Here is a 25,460-nt window from a genome sequence, read left to right as displayed (position 1 = left end):
CCCACTAAAACACAACCATTTGCTTTTTTATTTTTTTTTTAAGAGATGATTCATAATCTGCATTTTAAAAAATGACAACTTTTGTATTTTACTGTAAATAAGTGTTCTGGTAATTTTAATACAGTGACACAAAACGAAGAAACCTATCAAAAGATTCTTTGTACTTGTCCAAATGTTTATACTTTGATTCATCGGCAGGGTTAGGGATAAACAAGGCCCAGGGCAGATCACAAACACTCTGAGATGTGTCCTACATTTTCTGGATTGCAGATTTAAAGAATTTTTTTTGCGTCTTTAAAAACTTACAACTGAGGTTTACGGTTTCATTTTTACACACTGTGTTCAGAAGGACGGCAGCATCAAATCTACCTCATTTTAGACACACAAATATATGACATGTTTACTCATTGAAAAGACAAGCGAGTCAAGCTCTTCATTTTCTGTTTATTTGTTATTCATTGCCTTCAGTCTGGATGCACTTGTGCTTCAGACAGCTGCTCACTGCATACAATGCACTGAGGCACTAAAAACTTGTGCCTCTATCCTTCAAATAAATCAACTTTTAAGGAAAAAAAGACAACAAAAACAAACATGCTTTCTGAGGAAGACTTGGTTTTGTCAAATAATATGCACAACTCTTAACATTTCGAGATTCTTCCCTGCTGCTACAAAGATGAAAGTAAAAAGGGGATGAAAGCATCTATGAGTTAGCCCCATGGGTTCTAGCAAAAAGAATAAAGAAGTGATTTTCTGTCTACTGCACTTCTCTGTTTATTAGCCTGAATTGTGGCTTTACCAGTGATAGAAAATAGTTTTTCAGAGATTGCAACAGATATTTTAATACTTACCAGAACATGCAAAAGTGAGAAGGCCCTAAACCAGCGTTTTAAAACACAAATTGAAAATAAACAATTAACACATTTGATATTTACCTCTTCCTCCCCACTTTCTGCTGCCTCTGCTTTCAGATTCTCAATATTTTGTTGAAGACGCTCCATTTCTTCCTGGGAAAAAACAAAACAAAACATATTTGCTTTTAATTGAGACCTCTCCTTAAAGGAGACAGCAGGAGGTTTGATGCCATAGACCTGCACCAAAACTGTGACACTGACAACATACTTTATTTTACAATTTGTAAGATTAAACAGCATTCCCTGCCCAGGGGTAAGGCATCCATTATTACTCACTACATAAAATTGAATGCCTGCTTTTATCAAACAAAGGAACAGATTTATTTCTTACTTACAAATATACTAGAGCCAACTGAACTAATGAGCGACATAGAAAATGAGAAACTGGTGAAGCAAATAAATAATACGATACCAATAGCATGACACAGAACCACAACATGTGGTATTCACACTAATGGATGAACAAAGTTAGTTGTAAGGTCATTTCCATCAAGATCCTCTAGAGCTTTCCAAAATGGTTATGTTTGGGGAAAATGAAGTTTCTGTGCTCAATATCTGCCACAGGGCAGTATGTCTTTTTACTTTTTTTCATTCCATTAAATTTGATCTAACACTGTTTAAACAGAAGAGAATGAAAACAATTCTCTCTGATCATATTTCTAAGCAGCCTATAAACACAGCAGTAAACATGGCAGCAAAACACTGTAATTAAGCAGTAAAACTCTACTCTGAAAACTAATAGATTTATCTCTATCTCTGTCTCTTCTGGTGGTTTGCTCCAAAGCTAGGGACTTTCAAGGAACCTTCCTCTTGTGCACTGTGCTCCTCAGGTCACTGCTAGCTCGTCCAAGATGACAGAATGTGTTTCAGGCTGTGAATAGTACAGATGGTATCTAGTACAGCCTGATCTCAAACTTTGATTTATTTTAATATTATTATCTGTTTGTAATCCCTGTTGCCACATCACCAGATACTCTTAGCAGAATAGAGAGGGGAACAAGAGCAGCCACAATACAGGGCTGATCTGGAGTTGTATCTAAAAACTGCCTTTTAACAAAGGCCCCGGGCAAAACAAAACATTGAAGGCCACACTACTTCAGATGCCCTGCCTGCATTCCTTGTAGCTCCCTGCCTCATAGCAGGGAGCAAGTCCTCCTGGTTAGCTCAGTTCCAACCTTCTTGGTTGGCAGCCTTGTTGTAGGTCTGATACGCTGCAGAACTGGGCAACTGTCCATAATTCTGCAAAAAATTAAACTAGTGGCAGTATTCAATATGAATCTGTAAAAAAGAGTAAATGGCAGGGAGGGGAAGAAAGGACAAAGCAGGAAGAAGTATATGGATACATCTAAAGCTTGGTAAAGAAGCACTGTTTAAGAAATTAAAACTTACCCTACAATGTGCTTTGAATTCTTGCTCCTGACTTTTGAGGTTTTCATTCATGGCCACCAGTGCTCGCAGATTCTGTAATACGCTAAATTTGAAGACCCAGCAAACTGCATTAGTTTTTGAGTTTTTACATTAAACAGATGAAGAACTAAAAGATACTAGAACCAGCTTAGTTCTATACAATTTTCCAATAAAATCCATTTAAATTACAAATCCAAATATTACTATAGTCAAAATAAAATGTCATATTACCCTGAGTATTTTGATGATTTTGTGATTTCTCACCTCATTATTGTGGAAGCTTTGAAAGAGTACACTAATTTATGTAAGATGAAGACTTCAAATATAAAGAAAATAAGAACAGGAAGGCCTCACATACATTTCAAATGTGTTTAGTATCCTTCTGCTTGTATTATATTTAAGCATCTACAATTATTTTCAGCTACATATTGACACTTCTCACTCAGACTTCATAATACGACAATCTTTTGCCATCTTTGGAAGGAAGCTAGGAAATATACTTGTTTAAATTCTAATTATTTGTTTAGGCTGAAAAAAGCAAGAAATATTCAATTACTCGGTTTTAAAACCGTCATTTTTCAGAACTTCAAATGTCATAAACGAAGGAAAAACACTTACCTAGAATCTGCTTGGGATTCTATTGTTTCTAAAGCCGCCAATTCCTTGTCCAGTTTTTCACTATAACTCTTGACCTAAGGGTTATAAATAATAATTCTTTAAGATACACTTTTAAAATAAAGAACACGATTGTCCCCTACATTGTGCCAAGTGACTTCAATATGCTCATCTTAACTATTCTGCATTCTGTTGGAGCACGGGGTAAGGCAGTAACCATGCCATCCAGCAACCCATGAGTGCAACCAAAATGCTGGTAATGCAAGGCACAGAACAAAGATCTAAGTGCTGAGTTTAAGCAGGACTGCAGGGACTTAGAAAGAACAATATCCAGTCATAATGAGATTTCACAACTGGAAGAGCATTTCACAGGTGACATATGAGATCAGACAGTAAAATACAATACAACTTTCTCTTTCAGGCCATAATGTTTATTTCAATCCCTTTACTATGTCTGCAATCCTTCCCACTGAAAGAAAAAAGACAACAAACCAAACAAAAAAAATCCTATTATTCACAATATTTGGGATCTAGACTTATGTAGAAGCATCATAAAAACAAGCAGAGACCAACAGTTAACTCGCAGTAACAACCTAAGAATTAAAAGCAATAAAATGTCAAAAAGCAGTCTTCACATTCAGAAATAATTATATCCAAAAATAAACTCCATGAAGAAATCCAATATATTAACATTTCACTTCACGCAGTCATTTTTACTGACTCATACATTCTCTGTTGCCATTACAAACATTATTTTCTTTTCATGGTAAAACCACTTCCTGACATGCTCCAGAAGGGGAGGAAGTATGAGTTTTTCTTTTGGACCAGAAAAGCTACTGGGCAATAAGAAAAAAAATCATAACTCCATTCACAACCTCAAAACCTTCTTAACACAGAAAAGTTGTCAGTCATCTTCACCATTTAATACATCCCTCTACATGTAACTTCTCAAACAGATTATCTCAAAAATGATTCAGCTAGAATCAGTGTACAAACACAGACATTACCTCGGTTAATGTCTTTTTTGCTTCGGTACATTTTGCCTGCAGATCAGCACATTTAGCTTGCAACTATTACAAAGAGAAAGAAGAGAGTTAAATTCTATGTTCATGCTAATTATACCTGTAATGGAGAATAGCAATACTTGAGATGTTAATAATGGTTGTCTATGAAATGACAGGCAAGCCATCACAAACAGGGGCTTTTCTTGTCAGGTGAGTATATCTTATTGCAAGAATTCTGAACATTTAATTAATATAGCAGCAAATACTTTCCACCTGACCTTCCTGATATATTATTACCACTGGCTGTTTCACTTGTCAAATAGTTTAGAGGTTAATTTTACATAAATATCCTTCCCTAAAGTCTATATATTTTAAGGTAACACTACAAATATTAACAATAAAAACAAGACATGGGTTAGAGAAGCGAAGCAGAAGCACTGCAAATAAAGAAATGTGTATTTGGCTTTCTGGTCCTCTTCTTTTCCTGATGGCTGAGTTTGCCATTCAACACATGGAGCTGTGACTCACCCTAATCATCCCTCTCCACAGACAAATTTGTAAGACTTTTTGCGTTAGTATTTCTGTATTTTTCACAAATAAATCACCAACAGACTGCATTCTAACTAGTTGAAAAAGAAAGTAATTTAAACCTGAAGTTCACATCTCATGAAATTTGACATAGATTAAAGAACCACTTGATATGAGAACTCTTGCCAGAATTTAATCAATAATGGCAGTACTGAAGACAGAATTTCACAGACACCTTTTAAAAGGAGGTCTTGACTGTCACTGATTTTTAACTTCTATCTTACTCCACAAAATCTGTCTTTGGCAAGTGAAAAAAATACATACATATATATACACACACACACAGTACTATGACATTTTTACTTTACTAAAGTGATTAAAAGGATTGTATTTGGCTTGCACAGCTATTAGTACTTTTCTTACCTTAAAAAATAACAGACTTATGTACTATAAATAAGCAACATAGAATTAAACGGCCCTCAATTCTTAAAAATGAGAAAGAACATTATAAGACCCCTGAAATATTTAAGTTTTCCTGTGAATACAAAGTTCATTTGGCCAGTAGTAGTTTTTAATTAAGTAAGAACTATCATTTTGTTGTTTACAACCTCAATTTCACCCCACCCCAAACTGCCACCTTCTCAGTAGTATGTGGAAAGCAAGCAAATACATTCATGCCAGGAAAACTGGTAAAGGAAATGACTTGCACCAGAAATGAAAATGTAATCCACTCATCATGCATCAAGTTAAAGGAATATTTTGTGCTACTAATCCAGCAACTACACTATACTACAGTTCTGTAGAATATCAGAACCATCTGCTCCAGAAAAAAAAATCTTTTGAACGTCTCAGTATTTACACAGACACCAGGGGATCCTTCCTGCTTTCCAAGCTTATAAAAGGCACAACACAGAATAATTGCAAAAGCTAATTACAACTGCTAAGTTCGTATACCAGCCTCTCCTACTGTTCAACTAGAAAAAAAAATTAAAAAATAATCAAGCAAACAGCATGGCTGGAGATCAGTGTGCTACTGCAAAATCAAAATTTTTGTTTTTTAAACCTGAGCTAGCTGTTGCAGTTCTCCAATGCTACAATATAAACATACCTAGGTGATCCTTCCCCAAATTCATATGGAGCTAATTGTCTCCAAGAACACGAAGAGCTCTCACAAGCGGGTAAAGGACAAGAGCTGTGGTGCGCTGTTCCAGTATCTGTACGTTCAAACTGAGCATTCCTCAAGAACATCTGCTGTCTGCAGAAAAACTGCAGACGGATGTGGGCTGATGGACACAAGCCAACATCTACTCCAAATCTCTAGAACCGTATTAGAACATCTTTAAACCCAAGTGAACATGCCCTTTTATCACAGAGCAGTACCAAACTGTTGCCAGTCATGACAGCACAGCTTTTAATTTGGAACAGGTCTGCAACCAGCAAGCTCAGAGTGCTTGCATCTGCCTCCACTCTACAGTAATGACTTAGGATACAGTGAACATCCTACCTTCCCCACTTCTGAAATGCCTTAAGATCACACTCTGTAATTTATGTTCCTACTTCAATGAGGAAAAAAAAAAGAAACAAAACAGAAAAATAAGCCTATATAGGACTACAAGGGAATTCACGTAGAATTTAGCTGTTCATAAGGCCATGTTATAGTTTTGAAAGGCTGACACTTCAGCCTGCATTTAAGTAATAAAACATTGACAATACCTAGCATTAAGTCATCATTTTGACCAGGTACCAAAGTTGCATTTGAAATAGACATGGAAAATTCATATTGCTGAAGTGTTGAAATAATACAAATTCAAGTAAAAAAAACTTCTATAATTAATTTCAGTGTATCGCAATAAATATAGCGTAATACTTTCTAACATTTCACTCTAGAATGAAGAGGAATTGTGACAAAACACATTCAACTAATAATGCAAATAATAATTTTAGTGTTATTTACTGTTTAAAAAAATGCTGGTTTTGGCAGATGGGGCATACAGAGTAAAAATCCATCAGCCTAAAGAAGAATGAAACGTATTTTAGAGCAATTTCCTAATTTGTTTCTTGAGTAGACTGTTTTCAGTTTCAGCGTCATAGCTATCAAGCCAAATGCAGAAAAAGCACACAGAGCATCTTCCAAAGAGGTGTACAAAACTAAAAACATCTTTTGATCAACTAGCCCCCTCCCTCACAGGGTTATCTTTTTTTTTTTTTTTAAATATGAAACCAGGCACATTGTCTTAGTAATAAATGTGCAAGCAAGACATTCAGAGATGCTGAAATGGATGTTGAACATGACAAATTGCTGGTAGAAAAGATAGCTTGCAAATCTTTTTTGGATGGTATAAACTTGGTGATCAACCACATTTATCAATGTTTTCTTTGTTACACACATAATACTTACCTCTTCCAGGAGTTTGGTTTTCTGCAAAATCTGCTTATTCAGAGATGCCACCTTCCTTCTGTGCTGTTGGGCAGCTCCAAGCCTTTCTGGTCGCTCCTCAGCAGAAAGCTCAGACTGCTAAAATAAAGAGTAGTAAAGCTTGTTGAAACTCAAACCATTACTTTTCACTTCTACAGTAGCTAAGGAAATGCCAAACTGGGATACACTTATGATATTTCCTTATCAAGGGCCATGTCCCACTAACCAACAGGAAGAACAACTCACCTATCTGTCTTGTACAAAGACTAGAAATGAGCCAAACAAGTTATATCCCAGAGGTATCAGGTAAAGCAAGGTAGTCAAGTGTTTAAGTGGTATTTACTGAACTTCTTCAATTGGAGATATCAATGTCATACCTCAACACGTAAATCCATAATTCTTAAAAGCCTTAAACGTTTGTGTCTGTAGATTCTGAAATACTGGTTTACATGCAGTATGCTGACTGACATAATTACAATGTGGTAATTACATTTACCTCTCTAAGCTTTTATTTTTATGTATTTCTGTGCTATGGACACTAGTCTTTAAAACTACTTGCATTGCCAAGAAAGTGTCTCACAAATACATAATTAAGACAACAATCTGGATCCACTCTGCTGTTCTCTCTGAATTTTGAAGGGAAATCTGCCAGAAACATACTTTACCATGACTAACATCTATCATAGAAATTGTATATTTGCAGTAGATTAAAGAGCAATTAATATATTAATAATAATAAATATTTTACTGTATTAATTATATATTAACCCATATGAACTTGTGCTGAAGATATCAAAGCTTTCATGACAGCTTGCTGACAACTGTGCACAGTAAAAGTCAATACATCAAACACAAACTGCAGCAGTGAGACTAAATACTGGTGCCTCATGTGGAAGCTTTAAGACATAGCATCAAAGCTTCTATTACAAGCACAGGAAAGGCAGAGGGGTCTTCTGAAGACAGAAGAGGAAAACAGAGTATCTCATCCACAAAAAGCAATACAACACACTTGGCGTAAATGTTATCTTCTTCTCAAATAAGTGAAGAATTTACTTATGTGTTATGACTGGTAGATGACAGACTAAAATCTCCTTTGATGCCCATCTTGGAGCAGACCAATGACGAAAGAAGGGTAAATTAACTTGGCAGAACAGACACGAGCAGAGACACCAACACTGCACCCTTCTCAGTTAGTGCCTACTAGGCAGGAATGACGTAAAAAAATACAAGATTAAATACTGACATTAAAAACACCTACTGCTGAATGAAGTGATCTGTTTTTCCTTAATACTCCTCCACACTCCTCAGTTACAACACTAAAAGTGAACCACAACATGTATCTTAACACACAACCATGTTGTTTTGCGAATACAGTTAGTATTGCTTTTCCTGTTGGTTTCTGTGTTAGTCTTCTAGCGGCTTCAGAAAACTGAAAAAAAACATTCTACTTCATTATTAAGAGTTTTTTTTTTTTTTTACTTTTCTGATTGTAGACACCACTATTTTTTCAGTGACAGTGCAAAGTTCTATATTACAAATTTAATTTTACTGAAAAAGGTAAACTGGCTTGCTTAATTTCCTGATACAGACCTCTAGAAGTCTATGAAGTATCAGGGGCTTCACAGATCACAAGCTAAAGACTGGTGCTCTGCAGTGACAAGTAACACTCTAAACCTGCACTGAATTTACTATTTCTCCTTTTGAAATGTGCACACAATGAAGAAAGCAGGAAGCCTATTTTAACACCAGCTTATGCTAAATTGCTTTTCTGTAAAAAAAAAATCCTTTTCAGTACAAAAACTGACAAATGCTAGACTTGCTTCCATGACAGTTTTAACATGTCCATTTATTTTGGAAATGTGTGTAGAAGAACATCTGATGGGATATTCAAAAAAATTTTTTTTTTATTTCTCTCTCATTTATTTATTTAAGTCTGTAGGGCATATTATAATTATTTTAGTCATAATCTTCTGTTGCAGACTGATGACATTTAGTCTATTCAAGTAGTTCTAACTTGCATTTTGGTGTCAGCCATGTACAATAAAACTAATATCTAAGAATATAAAGAGACAAAACATTTTTGTATTTTTTGTTAATATATCCCAAAGAACAGCCAAAGCCTAACGCTCCCCCCCTTTTTTTTTTTTAGCAAGCACTGTCAAAACAGTTTTTGCTGTCTCTACAAACAAACTTCTACTTTTTCAGGCAATTCACATTGTTATAGTCCTAATATTTTTTTTTTCTCTTGAATATGTGAGAAACAAAGAACACTTAGTTCCTCAAATTCTGTGTTCTTGTCCTGTGCTCCATGCTCTTGGGAAAAAAAAAAAAAAGGCAATCAACCCTGGTTTGATCTTTAAAACTCAAAAGAACATGTGTTACTGATGCAATTTAATCGGTTACTATGGAAGCTACATTCACAATGCACCCATGATGTTCCTACAATAGTGTCAAGATTCTCCTTCCTTTACGAAGGCATGCTTTTAAAAGGACATCATTAAAACATGCTTGCTTTAAGTACATTGTTAAAAGTATTTTCTGCCTCACATATAACCTCTTGGGAACCTAAAAGAAAAGTGTTTCCACACTACTATTCTTGATGATTTATTAAGAAAAGGCCATGCCTCAAGAAATGGGCTGCTAAAGCTTGCTTTTGAAACTGGGAAATAACCATCACATACAGAGGTTTCTGCAGAAAAATCTTTCCGGTGTGAAAATTAAAAAGGATTTGCTCTGCAGCAACACTACTGCATTACAGTTACTGCTGAACTGTTACTGATTTGCAACTACTGGAGAAAATGAAACTTTCAGCATAGAGGGAAGAAAGCGCACATTACAGAAGCTACTTTGCTTTTGACAATGTTTGTTGTTACCTGGTCTCTTACTAGACTGTCCCAGTAGCTGACATTAGAAAGCATTAGTGTCTCTGCTTGTTCAAGATTATCAATTTGCTGCTGTAGCTCAGAAGAATTGCAATTACATTTGACAAAAAGCACTGAACAGATACATCCTCCAACTTTTCAGTCAACTTGTGGTATCCCCACTAATTGGCAGGTAGGTATAGGCTCACTTCTGCGCTCCTCCCATGTTCCTTCCAACTGCCCCCAAAAGAATTAGTGAATTAAAATAAACAAGTTAAATATTATCCAGAAACCTCACTTTGCAAGACATAATTTTGTAAGTTAAAACCCAAAATTAATGATGTTTTATATTCATCAGTATTGCTAATCTATTCGCAGCTCTTAGACTGCCAGCCAAAATAAATGGCTAGTAATAACGACTTTAACAGCCTGCTTCTTAAAGGAAGAAATATTGAGTCTCTGCATGAAGATACAAATGTTGTAGCAGTAAACTTTATCTCTTTGCTTTCAGCCACCTCCTATCATTAAATATGCTTCAGAGGTGACTTAACTCCATCACAGTTGCCTCAATTTGAAAATATCTGAAGCCCATTGGGAAAACAAAAGCAATCTCTAACTCTTTAACAGTTAGAATCTGTTTTCAGTCAAGTTCCACTTAAATCCTTAGCAGTCATTTCAATGTAATTTGCCATCATTTTTCCCTGACACTTTCCTGAGTCTCGGGAACCCACATTAAAAATAACCAAATCTCACCCTACCTTTAAGGGTTTCTGCAAGCCAACAAATTAATAAATAACACATTTAGTATCTTCCTTAAACAACAAACTTTAACCACACTAAATGGTTGAGATGCTTATTTTATGCTACTCTGATCCAATGTGTAGGGTGGGTAATAGTGTCTGATATACAAATCGAGAAGTCCAAAAATATTCCAAGTCAACTCCTCATGATATGAAAACAATTTGTGAACACCATTTAACACTTCTGAAAATGTTTCTTCAAGCATTTTTGAAAGGTGTAGTTTTGAGGCTGCATTTCTCTAGTTACAGCCATCTCATTTTAACAAGGAACAAGCTAGCTCTTCATCTGGTTCTACTCCTAGCAAAACTTTGTTGTGTGGGGATTCTTCCTCTGAGAATTTGCAAGTAGCACAGTAAAAACTACTTTGAATAACTGTCCTTAAAAAGCTGGTGATGGATAGGCAAATAAAAGCCATGTTAACAATTTTCTGCCAAGACTTTTTTTTAGAAAATGAGGAACAACACTAGAAACTTTCCATCCAATTTACCAAGCAAGTTAACATAGCAGCAGAAAGGACGGGAAATGCAGAAAACTACGCACTGATCTCCAGCAAAAACACCATCTTGTAAGCACAGTCCTGGCATATGGCAAAATCAGATCTAGAATTTTGTTTGCCAGCTTTCTGCACTGAAAATGGGCCTGTGAAACCTATTAAGATTTTGATTGACAAATAAGAACCGATTTTTTCTTCAGAGTAGGAGTACGTCAAAGGGGTTAAAACTATTAGAACCATATCCAAACATTGTTGATGCTTTATTAAGCTGTTTGATAACATCTTTAATTCTCTTTTCCTGGTGTATGCACACACACACACAGAGCATTTCTTTTCCATCATATCCAGTAGATCTGAGAAGCAATATATTTTTGGTTTGACTTGAATCAGTTCTTACTTCCCAGAGTATTAATCATTGTTCTACTGTAATAGTCAAGGTCTTGCTGCCTTCTCTCAGAACAGAAGAAATGTAACATTGAAATATGACCCCTGGGCTTCTGTTCTTCCAATCCTTTATAATAAAGAAAGGCCAAGAATTTGCTATAGACTCTGTTGAGTTATAGGGTTTATCTCCCAAATGGGAAAGCTCCATACCTCATAAGTGTCAACAAAAAGGAAGAAATATGAGAAGACTATTGGACAAATAAGAGCGACCTATAACTCATAACTGGCAGTGATGTATTATATGTATTAATTGCTCCAAGAGCCAGATTTCTTCCTCACATTACTGTAAAGAAAATAATCACTGCTGAACACAATGAATGGAGCAAATAGACACAGCTAATTGCTTTGACTTAAAAAAGCAAAGATTTGTTTTTTGGTAATACCAGATTCAGAATGAGGGATCTAGCACATGACTGATAAATGGTGCCCAGCGCAAGTAAGATCACAGTGTCTAACAGTCCAAGTGGAGGAGGCCTAGGTTTTTGCCTCAGCAGTTCCTGCAGAATCCTATTCCTGCGCCTAACGTTTAACATTTTAAAATGCATTCAGACCCCTGGTTTCAATAGGTATCTGCTCAGGCCTTTCCTTATTCATGAGCAAGTTTAAGCAGGTGCTTAACAGCCAAACTATTCATATATGCAATAAAGGAATATGTGCTTTCATGCCAAAAGCTTGTGCATATTTAAATCTAATTAAAACACTTCCCAGAATCCTGACTGTGCTGTCATGCACAGAATATATGGAACAGTGTTGTTTTAGGAGAATCACAGCGATTAATTTAGAAGCTTAAATTAATTAGTAATCAAACATGATTTGGTAAATCACAACCAGGTAACACTTACCTTTTCAGCGTATTCTGACACTATTTGCTTGATCTCATCTGATTGGAGGCCAACTATCTGTCCTACCGTGCTTGCTGTCAATTTGCCCTGCAAGGGTATTAAAGTAAAAGAAAAAAAGACATTTGGAGTTTTTGAACTGCCTGTGTTTTTTTATATAGCAATTTTCCCAAACTCTAATGTTAACAGAAATATAGAAAACTTTTATATTTGACAAAAATCGCCCCTATAACCATATATTAATGTGCTATAGAGCCCAATGAAGTAGGAAACACCTGTGATGATGAATTTGAACAGCGATCACTAAAACGTAACCAACAACAATTTAAACAAAGCTGTATCAGTTTTAGATGCTGCTTACCTCTTCTGTTGCCATTGCAGCCATTCCAGTCATCAGAGTTTTAATGCGAAGCTAGGACAAAATATGAAGTATTACAGATAAGATTATCTTATTTAACTTCTGCCTACTGACAGTGGCATACGTATACAACTAACAATGTGTAACATGCATTTTAATGAATGTAATGGGACAGTAAATCTATGAAAGTTAATTCAGAGATGGATGGAGTTACCAAATAAAGGAAAATTCTTTATAAAAGTACAGTCTAACTCAGAGTATTCAGATCCCATTATCAAGCCAAAAATTGACCTCCTAAAAATGTTTAAATTCCAAAACCAAAGTTAACCTTTTTTTCTTGCATTGAATATTGATAAACATTTAACTCCTGTACATTGATTTCAAGTTCCTTACTCTTCTGGAAAGCAACTCTCCCTTCAGCTAAGCACCTAATTTTTCCTTCCAACAGAGGAAGGAGCAGCAGAGGTAACTGTTGCCCTCCATCCAAGTTAGTTACATCCATGCCTACTTCAGTACTTGACACACCTCTTCAGCAGCTTGAAGGTCATCTTCATCACAAGGCTCAGCTTTTCCTGATGCTGCAAGCCCTGAAGGTAGCACAATTTTTTTATCTTCAGCCTTTTAAAGAGAAATTAAGAAAGTATTATATCTAGTTCATGTAATCTAAAATGCTAATACAGACGGGAAGGAAAAATGGAACACAATCTATCTGTTTTTATAATTACATTTCAGCTACCAGGACATCCCCACGCTCCATTTCATGCCATCCCTCACTGATTTCAAAAGCATTCAGAAGGTCTTTGATACAGCATCTCTCGCTTGCTACAGACACATCTGGGGCAAAGATCCCTTACTCCATATTCTTCTGGAAACTACCAATTACACAAGGCAATTGTCTAAACCAAAATGTCTGCTATAGACGGGAAACTTGTAATTTTTGACCAACGTTTTTTCTTTTTTAATAACAACGTTGGCATGATAAAAACGCAACATTAAAAAAGCGTACCATTGCCTAGTTTAATCACAGGAATTTATACCACTAAAGTAACAAGAATTGGGGACAGACAAACTCAATTTCTAGGTCTTTCCATTGCATCACTAATCTAATTCACATTCTAGTTCTGCCTTACTGGTGACTCAATTCACACAACAAACATGATGGCTGCAATATATATTTCAAAGACAGTCAAGCTGAAGAACAAACAAAATGAACTCGATAAAACATTACCACAGCCTGGCAGTTACCTTGAGGAAAAAAGAGGTACGCTGAGATTTGGAGACATCTCCATGTATAAATTGTAAATGCTAAATTTGTATGTGGAATATTGAGGTAATGAGTAAAGGGCAACCTTAACATACTCAATTTACTGCTGAGTCCATGACATAATTGATGCATTTCTTCATCATCTCTGTCTATAATAAAACTTGTACCTAAAGTAGTATCTGCACTGAAATAATGACACTGCAAATATTCTAAGATAGCTTATGATTCCATTGTCATCAAAAGCATAGGAAAGAATCCAGCTTTTCAAAAGGCACCATGACTTATTCATGGCATGGTATCATGTTTCTCTTTCACATTAAACAACCTGTTATGCAATAAATGGCTGCAAAATTTCTTACTGAGCAGTGCAATTCTTTCAAAAGAAAAGTACAACACAACACCACCACTCCCCTCCTTCAATGACCACATCATGGAACACTTAGCTAAAAGATACTCATTACTCATGTAGCAGACAGGATATGTCATTAACACAGACATCCAGTTGGGAATGAGTGGGTAGGTAGGTGGACTTTTTTTTTTTTTTTACCTGTTCTGTTTTTCCTGCTTGCCTGCTAAATCCGTATCTCCTAAAACAACAACAGGAAAGAATTACTGTTTCCAGCTTCCACAAATAAATTAAAATTCCATCAGTTTTAAACAAAAATGCACTAAAAACTGGATTATTTAAAAAATATATATATGAAGTCAGGTTCAGGTTAGTTTTGGAATGTTTCAAATACACTAAATAATCAGGTAGTGCAGCATATTTACAGAATAATTTCAAAATCAATCTACTCTTCCATTATGATCTGCAAATTTAGACTGTGCCTAGAAAACTGTCATGTAAAGTTACTGGAAGGAAGAAGTGATGCTCTCTTTCCATTTGGAAATTAATCCTGAGCTGTTAGCTCCTGAACTCAGGAAAGGCCTTATGATATTCTTAGTGCAATCTTTGGCCCAGAAAACCACTCTTTTCTTTTTTTTAAAAAATGAATCTGCAACTTCTTTCTGAAGCACAGTATTCAGATCTTAAAAGATATACTTTTTTATGATAGATAAACTATTTTTATGGAGCAAAGAACAAGTATGTTCAATAAATGTAACCTGCTAAAAGGGACAAAGTCAGAAAGTGGGTTCCCACTGTATCAGGCATTTTACACATATATGACTCTCCAGTTCCCAAGGAATTTACAGGATGAGTACACAAAGTCTGAAACCAAACTCGAGTAAATATGAAACAGTACGATTCTCAAGTAGTATTAAAGAAACCACCACACCAATTTTTATATGGAATACTTCTAAGTAGACGTAATATAAAACAGTCAATCAAATGAAATCTTTCACCTGCCATATTCCAAAAGCGTAGCATGAACCTTAGATTCTTCATCTAGCAGTTCTTCAGCTCCCTTCTGACGCTTATACTTTCTCTGGGGTTTGTAAACCTCCTGCAAGACAGTAAATGAATTCAGAGCTTGTAGAAATAATTTATTTTTAAAGAAGCGTGGCATTGTTATCTAGAGTGATCTATACCACTGGTTGCTTTCCAACTCAATATATTTACTAAATAAACATCCTTGACTTCATCTTTTTTGGAAATACACAATAAAATCTTACTAAATTTATTTCTAAATACTTTGTTACAGGATCCGTCTTTCCATGTTTAAAAAACAACTATAACCAGTTCAATTATAACCGAATCAATTAGATTGACATATTCTCTCATCCTTTTTTCCTGAGAGGGAATTCCAGCCCTCATCACAGCAAAGAAAGTCATCATCATCATGACCAAAGAGCCAACAGCAAAAAGGAACGGTCTGCTCCCTTTTGGTTTGTTTCACATTCAAATAACTTAGAATCCTCTGATGGCCAGGCTTAAAATGGTTAAAACAAATATATTACTAAAACAAATGCTGAAATCAATGAAAAGCTTGTGCTTTTCCTATATATGCTTGACTTCAAGCTATTAACTATATTCGCACATGACAAAAGATTAAAGGCAAGAAGTTGCAAAGACTGTAAAGGAAAATAAAACATCATTTTTTGCTTGATATGATTTCTTACACAACATGAACTATGATTTTCAACAAGCAATTCTTGAACCATAAACTTTAAAAAAGATTGAAAGCTGTTTGAGCGAGACTTGTAATCCCAAAGTAGAGATTCTGAACAAGTGAAAATAGTATTTCTTGGCAAGTTTCTCTGGGATTTGCTAGTTATTCTCTGCAACTTTTACATCATTTCCAACCTGAATTTCTATTATCTTTGTTTCTAATTATTAAATCTTGTTACATTTTTGCCCATCACAATGAACATGCTTTTTATGATCAAAAATCTCTCCTAACATGTACTTTAACATTCACAGAAAAGTAATAGAAATCAAAAATAATTACAGCTTTTATGGTGGTATTGTGTGCTATACCTTCTATAGAAAGAATAGACATCATACCATAAACCTTAGTCTTGGTATGAGATAATCGAGTACTTGAAAAAAAAAACAACACTGCAACAGAATCTGTTTACTAGGTATTCACCATTCAGTAGCAGTACTTCTTATCCCAGTAAGCATTACTGATATTTAATATTCCCTTTTCTAACCTTTAGACCTGGTTATGACCATAAATCTCATTGTATTGTCCCCTTGAGAAGAGGTAGGTCCTTAGACCCCAGGTCTAATAATGAATTCATACAACAGACTAATTTTTCATTCTTGCTGGTTCTCTCCTTTAGGAAAGTTGATTTTTCTTCCAATTCCAATGCACAGTGATTTAAAGGTGACCTGCAGAAGAGTCTTGAGCTTATGCTCTTTCTTCTAGTTCCTATGGACAGACAGAAAAGCTTGCGTACTTTCTCTCTTTAAAATTCCCTGTGCATTTTCCTATAGACTGCACTCACGTGCTGACACCTTAAAAGATCTCATGAATTAATCTTCTGATAAGAAGATCAGGTGCCAGCAGGAGAGGCTATAATCCTGACAGAGCTCATATATTTAGTGAAAAGGTGCTTGTCTGATACCTTGAGCAATGATGAACATCAAAACTTTTTCTACCGTGAAGATGTACCTAAATACTAGAGATCTGTAATCCAGAGGAAAAGCACATCAAAAGCAAATCAACTCTGCAGATAGATACAAACTGGGGAGAGCAGCCAGCATGCTCAAAGCCAGGAGAGCTATTCAGAGATACTCACACAAGCCAGCTGAGCAGTATAAAACAGTATCAAACCAGACTATACCTTGTCTTCCATTATCTGTTCCTTTCTTGGACCCTGAATATGGAATTATTCCCCAGGCTGGGTAATATGGTAACATGCACAGCTGATTCCAGGGCCACAATCTATGAATGTCAAAACAACAGCCCCAGCATACCAGATAAGGGAACTCACTCTCTTCAATTAACAAAGAAACACCCAATTTGGCATACCTGTACCTATTTCACCTTTTCTGTGTAATTCTCTGACCTCTGAAAAGCAATTTTACAAAACATGCTGATAGACATGTAAGGAAAACCCTACCAAGAACGATGAGACTTTGGACAAGACAACCAAACAGAGCTACTATTTACTAGGTAAATGCATGCTGCTAGCAGATTGCATTCCTTCTTTTCAGAAGGGTTCACCTGAATAAAGACATTAATAGAGTACACTTTAAAAACCAACCTATTAGGACATAAGAACTGAGTCCTAAAACTACTTCTGTTCCTCAGCAAAGTGACTTCATTACAAAAATTGCTTGCTTCTCGATCATAAAAAAAATAATGTACTTACAAAGATATCAGTAACTGTTTTGACGGCCTTCTCTTTTCTTTGCATAAATTCATCATCCTGCAAAATATAAGAAGTGATCAAAAATACAAAGAATGGAGACTAATTCTCAACTTATTTTTTTAATGAGTTTAGCAAATTTTTCAAATGCTTTCTAACTGAGCTGACCAATTGTTTGGTGAAATGCTAGTGATTTCCAGCAACAGAGAAGTACTTGCTTCTCTCATCAGATAGGTAGGTAAGTCTTTAAAACCATATCCAGATCAGCAGTCTTTCTGTTCTTTGTTTGTATAGTACCTGACAAAAATGCCATCCCAGCCCATTAGTGGAACCTCCAACCATTACTACACTACAGGGAAAAAAAAAAAAAAAGAAAAAAAGCTGGGACAAGCTTAGTGTGAAAGAGAAGTTTCCCCTATCATTTTAGGATACACTGCATAGCTCTACATGCACTCCAGGAACAAGCTACCTGGCAAGCAACATCAACAGAGAATTAACAAATATTGCTGAAAAATTAGGGCAAATACCAAGCAAGAAGTTAACTAACATCTATAAATTTCTGTCACAATGAATTTTTTTTTTTTTTTTAACCCCAGCTGAATCTGTACATGGATTCCTCTAGGCCCTATTAACAAAGGGATAGTGCCCCATAGCCTGATGGATATCAACATAGTCTAAACAACTCTTGTGCATCCATGCTGGCTTTCAGAGCTGTGAAGCTAACACTGTACCTATGCATTTGACACACTGTAATAGAAAAAAGAACTGGCTTTGATCTTACCTCTGGAAGTCTGTGTGTCTTTTGAAACTGTGATATAGAGTAAGACCGGATATAGTCTCCCATTTCCTCCCTTGTTTCTATTGCACGTTTCACCAGCCACTGAAAAAGAAGTTTTTAGTCAGTGGAAAGAGGAAGAATAACAACAGCAGCGAACAGCAAATTGCTTCATAATTGCTTTTAATACATGATAAAAGCTAAAAGCGCATTTTAAGCACACAAACAAACATTTATGTTTAAGCATATAACTGAGGGATCTACTCCTAACAAAATGATCCAAAACTAGCTTTTATATAAGCTTCATGCTTGCTATTCTTCTATGGGCTAAAAAGATAACAAAAGAAGAAATCACATACCTAGTAAGAAATTTTAAGAATTCACAAGGCTATCCTTATATTCAGAATTTTATACGTAAAACAAACATTCTTCATCCTGCTGAAATATATTGAACTACGCAAACCTCAAAGATCAACAGAGTTCATACTACCGTGGGATTCATCAGTCTAAAGAACAAAACTACCTTTCCTTAAACACTTCTTGGAACAGGGCCTGGTACTCCAAAAGCAACTTTTCTGAATAGTTATTCAGAAGTAGTATATTACAGAATTAGCTATGCTCTTGCACGATTTCCTCTATATTTAGCTTGCACTACAACTTCCCATATATTAGTATATAAAAGCAATTCAGTATATTTTTTATAAGTATGGAAAAAAATATTGCAAACCTCAGCTAGTAGGAATTCATAGCACTCAATTCATAAACAAAACATATGAAATCTTTACAACTACAAGCAAAGATCATTAGAATTTCGCCTATTTGGATTTCTGTAATCCAAATATTTGTAGTTCAACTAGATTTATTATAAAAAATTAAAGCAATGAGCAACTGTGAAATACAAATAGATGTGGACCACTTTAAAAATGGTTCTTTTAGCTTGCATCTTTAAATGTTAAAATTTTAATTTTCTGGCTTTTCACTTTTATGTACACCACAGAAAAGCCAGCACACCTCAAAACTCACCAGACCAAGAGCTCAGCTATAGTCTCTACGTTTTGCTGCCCATAATTCTATACTTCAAAAACTCTAAACCCTGCTGTGCTACACAAGCCATCTATGCTGTCTTTCTCCTGCACAGGCCATACTGAGAATGTAATATATCCCTCAATTCCAGGAAGTATTAGATTTGCAGCATGTAAACAAGCATGATTAAACTCTGCACGCAAGCAGGAAAACCCCTCTTTACTCCAAAGATGCCATCCTTGGGTACATAATTTCAAACAAACAACTAAACAGTCCACATGGTCTTTTTACAGTCCTTGGGCATCCTTCTACAAAGCAAGCTTCAACTGTTCACAGCACCCATCTTTAACAGTCTGAATGGGCCAGATGGGCTGGATTTTGACACAACTGCAAGCTGAACAGAAAGTGTTATCAGCTCCCTGTGCCGGAAACCAATACAGAACCTGTCTTGTATCATCAGTCCATGGCACAGGACACCATTTAGGACATGACCTCATCCCATTAATATTGGTTGTACCCCAGGTGGAAGCCATTACAGCTAGGATATGCTTATTTCTATCAAATTTCCCTGTTATAGATATTAATATTTTTCCACAAACTACAGCAACACCATGAAAAGATGCATCTTTAAGCCTATGAAGCATTCAAGAAGAACCACACGCCTGTGTAAGAAAAAAATACATTTCTTCAGACATTTATAAGACCACACAAAAAGCCACAGGAGACTCAAGTACACTTTAAATAATGTTAGAGAAGATAAATCTTGTGGGCTGTTGACAGCCTGTGCAGCAGGTCACATCAGAGATCGGATCATACTTGGGATCCAAGTTTGAGCCAGCAATAGTTTTCTGCACTACAACTGTGAATCCCTGGAAAGCCATGGGACTACAATGACAACAAGGGAGCTGAAAACAGAAGCTATTAATTACAGCACACATTCCAACACAAAATTTTGTACATAACTTTGCTTATGTCTGCAGAGAAAAGTTACTAGGAAGAACAGAACTGGATCTGCTCACTGGGTTCCCATTTTTAAAGTCTATTTTTTGTTTATTTAGCTACAGTCTGTGGAAGTGAGCCAGCTCAATCTCAATTCCTCTTGTAGAGGAGAATTCAGCTAAATTCCTGCCATCAAGTTCACTGGACTAACTTGCACAGTGGAAGAGTTTTTGGGACACAGAGCCGAGCTAAGGAAAAAGCTTCCGTATCATCTGGGGACTGACTTGCAATTTAGACAGTAAGCAGAATCTTGAATTTAACACAGCATCAAGTCAAGTGTCATTACCAAATACAGAATTCCTACACACCATAGCAGGCCTATCATAGATCTTACACGGTCTTCTAGAATACAGGGAAAGCCATGTTCCCTGAAAAAGATCCTCTACACATTAAAAAAAAAAGGCATAGGCCATTAAGAAACTCTTCTTCACCAAGAATGGATTAGATATACTGCCTACTGGCCAGCTATGAAGACTGAGAATCACTGCTATCACAGAAATCCAGAAGCTGTCTTCCTTCCTGCTTCAAAACCACATATTTTTCTTTTTCAAAAGTAGTATCTCTAACCAGAATTTTTGACAAGTCAGGTCACAGAAAAGAATTCCTGATGCTATATTTTTACAACAGGAGAAATAGTTTACATCTTTACTTTAGGACAGGAATTATTTTTCCTATGAGATAAGTCTTACATATTATAAATGTAGCTGTATATTACCGTTTTAAATTGACCAGAGCAAGAGATCAATCTAGGGTAGGGTTCTTTTGGTAGAAAGTTACAAGTTTAGAAGCAAAAACTCACATTGACAATACACAAACTTCCCACTTTAGGCAGCATGAGCACAGCTTGAAAGCTTTATTACAGTAGCATACACCACACTTTTTTTTTTTGTGGGAAAGACAGCTAAGTGTGGTTTTCCTCCAGAGCCTCCCACTACAAGATAACAAGAAAGAGACAACAGGAAGTTTTCCCCACTTCTTACAAAGTAGAATTTGATTAAATTCTTCCTTGCTACACTCTTCCACAGGAAAGAGGAAAAGATACTTAATGAGAAAGCTTGCTGACCTGTCTTCACTTTCCCTATTTATCAGGGCTACATTCTTGTGTGCAGATGAAAGTAAAATCTGAAGAACGATAACAGCATACCAAGGATTCTTTAGATACCACACAAGCGCAACATATCACATGTTAGCTTCAACCTTAATAAACTGAAGAACTGTGAGCGTGCATGCAGTCAGTTAGTATTGCTCAACAAATACGCAGTAACGGGATCACATGTCAGAGGAATTTATTTTTTTTACCCAGTCTTCAACTGATGCCAATAGGGGAAGAAAAGAAATGCTTAATTATGTTTAAAGAAACAACCCCAGCTGGCTTTCATTTTATTGACATCCTGCTGTTTGTGCCACTACCTGCATACCTTACTCTGTAAGCTTAAAGATAGGCTGTACGATACTTGTTCTATTTCCCAGTTTCACAAAATAGATTACCAGGTTCTGAAACAAGCTTAAATTTCAGTTTCTTTAACTTCTGCAAGAGGCACAATATGAGTCCACTTCAAAAAATTTAGTTTGTGTTTTTCTTAAATATGGATCATCTATAACACCACTCAATTCTCCAAAAGCATTTATTTGAACTACTCTGTCATTACTTATTCCAAAATTAAGTAAAGAGCCAAACAATAACATAAATCTTTGTTAATATCTTTATGCAAATGCTATGGCCTTTCTCAGCAAAATATTGACTATTACCTGTACAACAGGAAATATGTGAATGAAATCCAGTCCCTGGATCTGATGTGGTTCCAAACGATGAGGACACTTCATTTTTGGCAATACTGACACAATTTTTTCTGTTAAGGCACTATTATAAAAAGAAAACCACAAATTTATTTATGCTTCATTTTTCTTTTGTAAATTTCAAACGATTTTTGCAAACACAATTAGCAGTTAGAAGGTTCCCTCTAGTGGCCTTCCATTGCACATTGTACACAGCTGTGAAAAGCAATCAAACGCATTTACAGAATAGCTTTTACATTGTGCTATTTATTATCAGTCCATAAAGAGCTAATTAAAACCCTCATCATCTCAGATGAAATGAAAAGGTGTTTGTAGATATAATATATGCATGCATGATGAAAACACTAGCTTTAAGATATGTTAAGAAAGACTAAGATATGCACTTTCAAGGACTTAAAAGCCTGCTTAATAAAACTGCCAAAATATCTCAATGTCACTACTGAAATTTTATGAGTATAAATGTGTGTTGCATCTAACAGGTAAGCACATAGTCTACTTCATATGGTTCTGGTTTGAAGTGAATAAAACCAAATTTGCCAGCAACCATCCCATTCTACAGTTCAGGTAAGAGCTGGTAAAATGAAAGGGTTACCCTAACAAAAGGCCTTCATCTACAAGAACACCATTCTGCTTCTACAGAATCCCTCATTTTAGGGCAAGGCATTTTTTTGCTGTCTACTGTTAAGCACATTTTAAAAACAGGTATCAGCACTGGAGATGAACACTGTACTTGCAAAAATTAGAATTATTTTTCCAAGAAGGAAAATAATTAAGTGGTCCAGTATTGTCCTCAGTGATATTATGTGCTGCCCCAAGGGATAACTGGTACTCTGAAAAAATAAGTGAGGAGTGAGATGGATAAGACAGACCAGAGCCTGGGAATGGAGCCTGAAAATTTACACTTGTTAAGAGACGTGAAAATCTGACAGAACGCTTCTAAGACAGTTTCCACTACAGCGCTACACTAATATTCTACTACACAGAAACAGCACTGTCTCTCAGCAGTGTAATTAAATGCTCAGCAAATGTAGTTAAATGTTACTTAATCCAACAGATGCAAAATCTCCTAATTTATTTCCATGCTTATTTCAACATTTCTAATAGTTGACACAATTAAGTAGTAACACACTATCAAAATGTTTTCAGAACAATACTGAAAAAACACAACTTAAGTTTTCCTTATCTTGAGATCACAGAAGCACTGACACATCATTCAGTTAAACATTACAGACCATAGAAATTGACTATGCTTGTGTGACTTTGAATATAAATAAATCATTTTTGCTGTTCTGGGGGAATAGACTGTTTTTTGTTTCACCAGTTTTACATACAGTCAGCTGGAAAGATAAAAAAACATTTTCAGAACAACTTAATTATTTCCTATTCAGCTGTTCTTAAAGATAAGAAACATTTTCTTGGCAGTTAAAACCAAAACCACGCTACCCCCATCTTCATTCAATCTAAATTTAATTTTGTATATTTACCAATGCTTTATGTAGTTAGCTATGATGATTTGAGTATTTCTAAATTTAATGGAAAAGCAACAAATCGTTATTTTTAAATGTGTTAAAGCCTTGCCAATGCTAAATGACTTTTGAGAAAACAGCACAGGAAGATGTTCTTTCCAAATATGTTGAGGAAATAAGTCTCTTCATGCAACTGCAATTTGACAGGCTATTCTTACTTCCTGCAAGCTTTAATTATGGCTCATCACAGAAACAAAAAAATAATGTAGTTTTGAATTATCCCCATTCTCAGCATAAGTGGTTTTTACAGCCTTCCCTAATAGAGGAATTGGTTGGCTTACAGTTAAGTTCCATGCATAAGAAATGACATAAAACCAAAATGATCTCATCAGGTTAACATCACAGCAGGTAACTGTTTTGGTAGCAATTTAGATTCCATTTGCTGATGCCTCTGATTCCAACCCAAAACCAGAAAGAAGAACCAAAGGTTATTTACACAGCAACATAGCAGATACAGAGAACTCAAGGAAGGTCTTCTAATGTTGCATTCCCCAGTTTCCAGCAGCGTGGTCTCTCTCTGCCCTTTGTTTTGGCCTCTGCATCATCCTCTTGTGCCAGCACAAGCATCTGTGCAGCTGCACAGAGAACCGGAGCCAGGAACTGATTCACGTTACAACTATTTTCCTTTTTATTTGGTAGGTTTTAAGCTGGATCAGTTCCCAATCCAGTTTGTCGTGCAGCCACATAAATGCTTTCACTGCTTAGTAGGGATGCACTGACATGGCATTGCAGAGGGGGTAACTGTCTTTTTTGGAATAAGCTTCTTTCTGGTTTTGCAGCTCATGGAACAGCCTAAGCAATCCAGAAACCCACAGACTGTTTTGAAAATGGATGATCTCAAAAAGCAGGAAAAACTCTGACTTTGTTATAAACAGGTAAATATCAGGTAATTCTCCCCCCTCCTTTCTCTTTGTCTAAGGAAGACAAAAATAACACTTTTGTCATTTCAACAACTTACATTTTTTGACCAATAGTAGAGTTTTCCTGAAACAATAAATCAACGTCGATATCAAAGTTGCAAGTAGTGATACACCACGTCATGCCACCTACAACCTACCAAAGGAGCAACAGCATGGTTAGTTCCACTGTAATCTGAAGAAGTAAAAACAAACATATCTTAAAGGCTTTATTCATTTTAAAACTACAGCTTCGGAAGTTCTCCATCCTCAGTACTCTTATACAGAGACTGAAATTCATATAGATAGAATGCATATATCAACTTCTACTTATGACATCCATGCACAAGAGGAGTGGAAAAAAGCCAGAACAATCAGTGATACTCTAAGTTACTCTATGAGCCTTAGATATTAGTTTTAAAATAGTTATGGGATAAATATTTATGTACACATGTAATACAAGGTAGTAGTACATGGTAATCTTTTAAAAACTGACCACATCAAAATTTTATAAAGGATCATAATTTCTGCATTCATATATTTAACAATACTATTGTTACTGTTATTCTTTGCTTGCTGACATTTGCAACACCAACTGCTAGGCATGGTGTAAACATGGTAATGGAAATCTCTAACTCTATAGAAATCTGTCTCAGACCCTGTTCCTATAGAGATCCTCAAGTATATTTAAGCTCCCGAGCCATGTCATCAATTATCTAAACTACTTGAACATTTAATGACAAC

The 25,460-nt window shown here is 35.8% G+C and overlaps 1 protein-coding gene across 1 annotated transcript in view; it reads right to left on the bottom strand.

Annotated features, from left to right (window-relative positions):
* Nucleotides 1-25,460, bottom strand: part of CCDC93 (coiled-coil domain containing 93) — a 38,991-nt gene that overhangs the window by 11,070 nt on the left and 2,461 nt on the right. The window contains exons 3-16 of the mRNA XM_068687288.1: nucleotides 24,779-24,873; nucleotides 22,247-22,358; nucleotides 18,482-18,580; nucleotides 17,704-17,760; nucleotides 15,286-15,386; nucleotides 14,489-14,528; nucleotides 13,203-13,295; nucleotides 12,681-12,731; nucleotides 12,323-12,409; nucleotides 6,864-6,980; nucleotides 3,941-4,003; nucleotides 2,937-3,010; nucleotides 2,301-2,382; nucleotides 933-1,004 (exon numbers count right to left, since the gene is read on the bottom strand). Of these exons, the coding sequence (XP_068543389.1) occupies nucleotides 933-1,004; nucleotides 2,301-2,382; nucleotides 2,937-3,010; nucleotides 3,941-4,003; nucleotides 6,864-6,980; nucleotides 12,323-12,409; nucleotides 12,681-12,731; nucleotides 13,203-13,295; nucleotides 14,489-14,528; nucleotides 15,286-15,386; nucleotides 17,704-17,760; nucleotides 18,482-18,580; nucleotides 22,247-22,358; nucleotides 24,779-24,873 (1,143 nt within the window). The remainder of the gene's footprint in view (nucleotides 1-932; nucleotides 1,005-2,300; nucleotides 2,383-2,936; nucleotides 3,011-3,940; nucleotides 4,004-6,863; nucleotides 6,981-12,322; nucleotides 12,410-12,680; nucleotides 12,732-13,202; nucleotides 13,296-14,488; nucleotides 14,529-15,285; nucleotides 15,387-17,703; nucleotides 17,761-18,481; nucleotides 18,581-22,246; nucleotides 22,359-24,778; nucleotides 24,874-25,460) is intronic.

Source organism: Anas acuta, chromosome 6 (genome assembly GCF_963932015.1).
Source record: "Anas acuta chromosome 6, bAnaAcu1.1, whole genome shotgun sequence".
Lineage (NCBI taxonomy): Eukaryota > Metazoa > Chordata > Aves > Anseriformes > Anatidae > Anas > Anas acuta.
Note: the sequence above shows the minus strand (reverse complement) of the source record. Positions and strands in the feature narration are given on the sequence as shown.